Source organism: Saccostrea cucullata, unplaced genomic scaffold, assembly GCF_032062105.1.
Source record: "Saccostrea cucullata isolate Sc308-1 unplaced genomic scaffold, CSIRO_AGI_Scuc_v1 ctg18353, whole genome shotgun sequence".
Classification (NCBI taxonomy): Eukaryota; Metazoa; Mollusca; class Bivalvia; order Ostreida; family Ostreidae; genus Saccostrea; species Saccostrea cuccullata.
Window position 1 is genome coordinate 6,196 of NW_026918650.1, and position 8,844 is coordinate 15,039.

Below are 8,844 nucleotides of genomic sequence, written 5' to 3' on the forward strand. Positions count from 1 at the left end.
TATTGAACAAATGCCTTAATTAAACATGTTGAAAAGGCGTTAAATCTGCTAAAAAAAACAACAAAAAACTGCCTGCCGCATTGAGTTCTGATTTTTTGACCTGAGAAACTATTGATTAATTTTATTTGGCCAAATGTCTGTCATAAGCATTGGATAAAGGAGTTAACATGGGATAATGTAAAAATAAAAGTAATATTTGTTAAAATGTTTACCTTTATATATATGCATTAAATACAGCTGCCATCAGTGATCAACATTTTCTTAAATGATGCAATATAATAAGGAATTAAGCAAAAAAGGTACAAATTTAAAGATCAAATTAGATTATGAACATTATATATACATGTATATATACACACACTCATTAACCATGTACACACACTTTTGCAAATTTAGAATCTTTTAATGTCAATAAAGATTTGTTTATGGTCACTATAATATGTCCATATCCCAAAGGTTGTTGGTAATGGATGCAAATTTGTCCAAATATGGTCTATGTGGGATCCACTTTGGTGTGTGGGGCCTTTGGAAACTTGAACAAACCCTTCTTCTTGTAACAATTTTGCAACGGAATTGTAAGTCTTGTTCAGATTGATGTTAAAATCTCCTCCAATGATTATTTGCTCCCCTCTATGGCTTTGAATGAAGTCTTTTATGCAGCAGGATATAAGAGAGACAGTGGTGCGAGGTGGACAGTATAGAAGTAAAAGTGTTATATAGCTGTTGTCATTACTTAAGGGAATTTGAGCTGCTATGGCATCGATGTTGCAGTTTGTGATCAGCAAGTCCAGTTCTTTTAAAGGGTAATTTTTACTAAATAAGGCAACACCTCCACCATTTTCTGATGATCTTCCCCTGCCGATGCTGTAATCATATCCCTTTAAACTGCACTGAATGCTGGGCTGCCAAGTTTCTGATAATGCCAAGATGGAAGCTGTGTTTATGTACGGGTCATTTTCAACATCTCTTCTGTGTGTAGTCCAAAGTGACTGTACATTAAAAAAACACACACGTACAATATCGGGTAATGGACCAGAGAGTTGCTGATATTCTTCAGTTGTGGATGAAGTATGTTCATCAAGCCTATTCATTTCCTTTGAAACCGTGTCATCTGCTTTTATTAATTCTGGCTTAAAGTCAAGTAAGAAAAGCCCTTGCAGTGATGTAGCACGGCTAACAGCGACATATGCCTGTCCTTTACTTCGAAGTTTTTTGAATGATGTGACAACTTTGTCTAAAGTAGCTCCTTGCACTTTATGTATTGTACAGGCCCAACAAAGAACAACTGGGAATTGTATTCTTGTTATTTCTGGGGATGAGTCTGACCGTCCAGCATTTTGTTTTACTTCAGCTGGAAGAATAGGGACACCGCATTCATAGCCTTGTAGAGAAATTTTTGAAGACTGTCTAGCTATTCGACCAATTTTTCTATTATCAAACTGAATGACAATAGCTTTGGGAAAAGATGATGAAGATTCACTGTGTATTATGTCCAAGATTCTGCCTGTTGCTCCATTTACTAAACCATCAGACACATCAAGATTCTTAATCAGCATTATTCTGGCATTTTTACACAATGTAAGAGTATATGGCAAACCTCCAACCACTTGTGAAATGTCAAAATTTTTGACAACATTTGGAATCTTGTTAATTGATGAAATCTCAATCTTTTCTTCTGTTTGCTTGCTTAACATTTGGGTATTGTGATGGTCGACATCATTTCTTGTTGCAAAGATGTGTAGAGCATCATGAGGATAATTTGGGCTGACGGGAGAAATTATTGGAGATTTGAGAGTGCATACATCATCTTCTGTATGTGTAGCAGTACGTAGTCGATTCAGCATCTCTGCAAATATCCGGTCCTCTCTTTGTCGCATGATCTCATCTAGCTCTATCATACCAAAATTTCTCTCCCAAAGTCCTGCCAAAATGATAGCAAGCTCCTCTGGATCCATACTGTTGGGGTTCAGTGCCTCAAAATCAAAGATCTTGTGTTGGTGGACTGGTGGGAGTTGATAAAAGTCTCCTACTGCCAGAATGCTAACCCCTCCAAATAAAGCACCTGTGTTTTCTACTCCTTTTGCCTCCTGTAATCTGCGATGAATGTGAGCAAACATGGACCTTCCAACCATAGATACTTCATCAATTACCAGAATTTTTAGTTGCGACATACTGAGTCTAAATGTTGCTAACATAGAGGGATTTGATCTCAGAGAATAATATCTTCCTTTAGGAAGGTGGAGGGCTGCATGAAGGGTAGTTCCACCAATATTGTAAGAGGCTGTTCCTGTTGGGCTGGTAAGGAGTATTGATGGATAATCAGGATTATCACCAGGTTGCTGCAAAATTCTAGAAGCTTGGTGATATATAGCTTTAATGACTTGACTTTTTCCAGTTCCAGCACCTCCTGTAACAAAAAGATAAAATGGTGGAGGCATTTTCTCTCTATTTTTTGCAGCAATAGTGTCTTTACACCAGCTAATAATTTGTGTGAACACTTGTCGTTGTTTTGTGTTAAGACTGTGGATGATCTCTCTCAGCTGCTCATCCTTGAGAGCATTAGGTTTGGTTGTGACAGCCAGTGTTAGGGGTCTTCTCGCAACTTCAACTGCATTTGCCTCCCTTGTTTCTTCTTCCTGCATAAGCCTTGCTTCATCAGCTCTGGATTGCTCAGCCTCAGGATTAAGGCAATCCCAAGCATGTTGAGGAGGTCCATTAACACCAAAGTTTCTCAAAGCATTTTCCACCAGATCACTGTGATGCTCAAGGCGGGCTTTAGTTTGAAGTATTTCATCTCTTCTTATTTCAAACATTCCCTGAAAGGGAAACTCACTATCATTATCCTTCAAGTCTGTTGCTTCATCTCGCCATGGAATAAACAGCATAAGTTGCTGGTGATAAAATTTTTCACTCTCCTTATTTACGGAAAACATATGATATCGTGGAATAGCAGGTTTCTGGTATTTTTTCATTATGCCTCTACCATCCTTGAGCTTGATTACTTTCGGAAGGGTATTAATGTCGTGCGCACAATCAAGATCACTGTCTTTTGACTGAGATGAAGGACCATACCAGGCAGCAAATTCCCAAAGACAAAGTTCATTTAGGAGTGGACTCTCTGGTCTTTTTTGGTATTTTTCTACAATACCTAAGGCATATATATCTGTGTCATCATCGTCAAGTTCATCCAGCAAGGACTGAGGTTTTAAAATACCAATTCTCTCATCGGGAAGATCTGTTGGTATCCATACCATTTTTGAACTGCATCTCTTTAAAGGTATACTCAGTAGCCTATAAGCAGCTTCTTGAGCACTTATTTCCCGATTGCTGAGATAGACACTTCCAATTTTTTGCAGTCTAGACTTTATATCTGCGTCCTTTAATTCTTTTGCCGCCTCTTTTAACATCTGTGACAGTTCTCGTTCATCTTTGGTTACATAAGATGCTATGTAAGTTATGCATGCATATGGATCACACACAAACTGCAAGTCCATGTTTGCCTTCCAAACTTGTAGAATGTCTCTGTTATAACAGTTTATGTTCAGACTGCTTGGTTTTCTTCTTAGTACAACAGATTTTCCTGCTTTCGAGTATTTGAGGGCATTGTAATAATTTTCTTCTGATACTCCATCAATGCTCAGGACTTGTTGAAGAGACAATTCTGAGATTTTAACTGTATCATCAGTCAGGACATCATTGACTTTTGATAAAACTTCTTTTGCAGCTTCAGCTGAAAAATGGACGATGGAAGCATCAGCTTCAGGATTTGACAATAAAGTTTTGTCACTTGGTGGTTTTGGATAATGAAATCTGCATGAAGTGCCATGTTTCCTGCAGGCAACAGAATGAGTGTGCTGCTGTTTACTCAGTACCTCATCATGTAACGGATCATCTGGAGGGGGGATTTCACAGGTGATATAACTGTCAATCCAGTTACATATTTCATCTTCAGAAGATGTTTTCAAATCTGGAGCATTTTCCACCCATAAGACTGCATGACAGTGGGGTGATCCACGAAGCTGGAACTCAGTTCTTTGACAAAAGTGTGTTACTTTGCCAAGTGGAGCTGCTGTTGACTGGATAACATCTCGAAAAAATGACTGTAATCTGTGGTCAAACTGTCTAGCTGCCATAACTGGGTTTTGTCGCAACCATTTGCACTTTTCCTCATAGGACATATTTTCAATATCTTCTTCACTAAACTTGTGCCCATGCTGTAAAGCAATAGCTTGGATTGTTTCTGGCCACTGTAGATCTGCACAAGACAATGTAAGAAACCAAGTGAAGACACCCTTTGCACGAACCATTGCTAAAAGTTCATACTGTGCACGCTGCCAGTATGATGGTGAGCCTCGTACTTGTTGAAGAAACTGGAAAGCTTGGTCCTTGACAAATATCTCATGTATTCTTGTAGGATTCCTCAATTCACCAACAGATATGTCCATTCGTCTCGCTTTTCGCAATGCAATATTGAGTGAATTCCGTACTTGTTGTTTTTCACAGACATTTAGAGCATAAAACAGATATGGAATTGAAGATGCAAATCTACTGTCTGTGTTCATTATTCTTTGTATGAAGTACTTCTTGGCAGTTAGTGCAACATTTCTGGAATTTCCATTATCATCTTCAAAAAATGTAGATTTCCCAGTAGGAAATAAATGTGGAAAGGCCAAGGCTTCACATTTTGTGTCAAGAAAAGGATCCAAGGGACGTTTTCCCTCACCAGGTGCAATACAGTATTCCTTCTCTGCTGAATGCGTAAAATTACTTGGATGTAAACAAGTATCAAACTGTACTCCTCGGACTCTCTCCTGAATGTCTGAACCATTTTCATCTATATCGTCATTTCTTCTGGGACATTCTAAGTCTTCTGAAATAACTTCATGCACTTCTTCTTCATCCTCATCGTGAGAATTCGGTAAAGTGCTGCAAAGACTTTCTTGACAATTCTGTCCTTCTTCATTGCCTATATTTTCTGTGAATAAACTGTTCCACACGTCTTCGTCCTCCTGACACTGTTGTACCCATTCATCTGTGATACAAATGTTACTGTACAGGGGATTGTTTTGTATAAGCCAGACAAGAGCCTTCATAACACAGTCAGGACGTATGTTTTGGTGTAAGTGGTGTCCTTTGTAGGCTAGTTTCCTTTTCAGTTTTAAAGGAATGATTCCAGATTCCTCAGGAGTCCTAGGAAGTGATGAACACACACTCTCAGTATCAACAGGAATATTTACAAAAGAACCAATCATGCCTTTCTGTCCTCCTCTAGGAAGGTTCATCATTTTGAAGAATATGATCCTTTGTGAAATAAGGATGCACTCTAACTCTCTTAAATCCCTCAATTCATCAGGGATTTCCTCTGTGATTAAATTATTTGCTACTGCAGTGGCTGGCATTTTGTCTTTCATCAATACTGCATGACATCCATTACAAATATACCTCTTTCCATCAAGTGAGTGCTTTCCTGTTAGACATTTATCCAGTAGCTGACTTTCAGTATTTATATACTTTTCTTCAGACAAAAGCTGTACAAGACTCCTGTAACACATTTTATGACAAGAGCAGCAAATAAACTCAGGAAATTCCTTAATGGACATTCTAAATTTGAGTTCAAAGTCTGATGCAGCTGCTCTACGTTTATTCGTTTTTCTTTCAGCATCTTTTTGTCGAAGAGAGTTTAAAGATTCTTCACTTAAGTCTTGCCGCTTCTCCCTTCTAAAGCTTGTTTCTTTCTGTCTTATGTTGCTGCGACCTTCTTCACTTAAGTTTTGCCGTTTTTCTCTTCTGGAACTTGCATCTTTCTGTCTGATCTTGTTGCGAAATTCTTCACTGAAATCTTGTCGCTTTTCTTTTCTAGAGCTTGTGTCTTTTTCTCTAATGTTGTTGCGATATTCTTCACTCAGCTCTTGTCGCTTCTCTCTTCTACAAACTGTGTCTTTCTGTCTTATGTTGCTGCGACCTTCTTCACTCAAGTCTCGTCTCTTCTCTCTTCTAGAGCTTGTGTCTTTCTCTCTAATGTTGGTGCGAAGTTCTTCACTCAACTCTTGTCGCTTCTCTCTTCTACAAACCCTAACAAAAAAAATACTATAGTTAACTATAGTTAACTATAGTGATAACTTTGACACTTTGAAAACTTTGATTTACTATAGTGATAACTTTGACACTTTGAAAAACTTTGACGAAAACTTTGACACTTTGAAAAACTTTGGCGAAAACTTTGACACTTTGAAAAACTTTGGCGAAAACTTTGACACTTTGAAAAACTTTGACGAAAACTTTGACACTTTGAAAAACTTTGGCGAAAACTTTGACACTTTGAAAAACTTTAGCGAAAACTTTGACACTTTGAAAAACTTTGGCGAAAACTTTGACACTTTGAAAAACTTTGACGAAAACTTTGACACTTTGAAAAACTTTGACGAAAACTTTGACACTTTGAAAAAAATTGGCAAAAGCTTCGACACTTTGAAAAATTTTATCGAAAAGTTTTATACTTAGAAAAACTTTATCATAAACTTTCATACTTTAAAAACCTGTGATCTTTTTCTCTCTTTATGTTGCTTTAAAACTTTGAAAAAGTTTATTGAAAACTTTGACACTTAAAAAAACTTTATCGAAAACTTTGACACTTTCAAAAACATTATAGAAGATTTTGATACTTTGTAAAACTTTATCGAAAACTTTGATACTTTGAAAAACTTTATCGAAAATACTTTGAAAAACTTTATCTAAAACTTTGACACTTTGAAAAGCTTTGGCGAAGACTTTGACACTTTGAAAAACTTTGGTGAAAACTTTGACACTTTGAAAAACTTTGATGAAAACTTTGACACTTTGAAAAACTTTGGCGAAAACTTTGACACTTTGAAAAACTTTATCATAAACTTTGATACTTTAAAAAACTTTATTGAAAACTTTGATACTTTGAAAAACTTAAACGAAAAACTTGGATACTTTGAAAACTTTATCGAAAACTTTATCGAAAACTTGGATGCTTTAAAACTTTGAAAAAGTTTATTGAAAACTTTGACACTTTCTCGAAAACTCTTTGAAAAACATTATTATTTGATACTTTGTAAAACTTTAACTAAAACTTGATACTTTCTTTATCGAAAACTTTGATACTTTGAAAAATTTTATCTAAAACTTTGACTCTTTGAAAAGCTTTGGCGAAAACTTTGACACTTTGAAAAACTTTTGCGAAAACTTTGACACTTTGAAAAACTTTGGCGAAAACTTTGACACTTTGAAAAACTTTGATGAAAACTTTGACACTTTGAAAAACTTTGGCGAAAACTTTGACACTTTGAAAAACTTTGGCGAAAACTTTGACACTTTGAAAAACTTTGACGAAAACTTTGACACTTTGAAAAACTTTGGCGAAAACTTTGACACTTTGAAAAACTTTGACGAAACGTTTGACACTTTGAAAAACTTTGGCGAAAACTTTGACACTTTGAAAAACTTTGGCGAAAACTTTGACACTTTGAAAAACTTTGGCGAAAACTTTGACACTTTGAAAAACTTTGGCGAAAACTTTGACACTTTGAAAAACTTTGGCGAAAACTTTGACACTTTGAAAAACTTTGGCGAAAACTTTGACACTTTGATTTACTATAGTAAACTATAGTTAACTATAGTTAACTATAGTTAACTATAGTATTTTTTTGTTAGGGAACTGTCTTTCTGTCTTATGTTGCTGCGACCTTCTTCACTCAAGTCTCGTCTCTTCTCTCTTCTAGAGCTTGTGTCTTTCTCTCTAATGTTGGTGCGAACTTCTTCACTGAAATCTTGTCGCTTCTCTCTTCTGGACCTTGTATCTCTCTGTCTAATTTGGTCAGAATCTTTTTGGTTCAATCCCTGCCTAATCTTTTTTCTGGAGCTCGTCTCCTTTTGTTTGATTCTATCAAGATCTTCTTTGCTCATTGTTTGCCTTTTATGTCTTTTGGAGGTTGTATCCTTTTGTTTAACAAAACTCTGTTTCAAGACACTGAGTTTCTCTCTCCTTTTCTTTTGCTTACATTTCTCTTTTTCTCTGACTTTTCTGATTGCATCTTCATCTAATTTTCTTCTTTTTTCTCTCTTGTTTGTTGCCTCTTTATTCTTCAACAGATGATAATTTTGATCACTTAATGACAATTGTCTCATCTTTCTTTTTCTGGTCTCTTTTTCATTTATTTCACTCTTCTCATTCTCTGTTTGATTTTGTCTTTGCTTCCTTTTAACACATTTGGAATAATATTTCCGGTGATGACTTTGAGTGGTGATGTCAATGCTAACTGCTACAATCTCATAATATTTAGCACCAACTGCTTTGGCTAAGTCAGATAAATAGTGATGAAGGGAATGGTAATTGTTATAACGAAGAAGGACTGCAGCTCCATTAGGTGAGGGAAGGCCTCTCTGATTTCTTGAATGGGGATCAAATGCATAAATTGTGCTATTTCCTGCATGATATATGGCACTGGTATATGATACACTGTGAACATCCCCAAATAAAAGAAATATATATGAAGAAATGCCAAATGCAATATCTATTGCATTTTTAAATTCTTCATTTGAACTGCACAGTCCTGTGTGTTCAGAGAGGATGGTTGTCTGGTAATATTGCTTCTGGAATAATGATGTCCCCTCAAGCTCTTTAACCATTATGTACTCCTGTCCATGCATTTTTGAAGTTTTACTGTATAAAGAGGACCCCTCTTTAAGTATGTTATCCAAGGATCTTGCATTAACATTTTGCAAATGAGTGGTATAAGCAAATATCAGAAAGATTAAACAATTGCATGTACACTGTTTTCCCGCATTTTCATGAAAAATTGGGTCTCCTTGGTGAATATT

General features: G+C 36.2%; 1 protein-coding gene across 1 annotated transcript; it reads right to left on the reverse strand.

The window, feature by feature from the left end:
* Positions 1 to 543: 543 nt before the first annotated feature.
* Positions 544 to 8,652, reverse strand: LOC134269150 (uncharacterized; the record flags this gene model as incomplete). Its single annotated transcript, XM_062751374.1, has 2 exons — positions 7,817 to 8,652; positions 544 to 6,072 (listed from the first exon to the last, which is right to left on the reverse strand). Coding segments are annotated over exons 1-2 (6,365 nt in total), but the record flags the coding sequence as incomplete, so codon positions are not given.
* Positions 8,653 to 8,844: the final 192 nt, after the last annotated feature.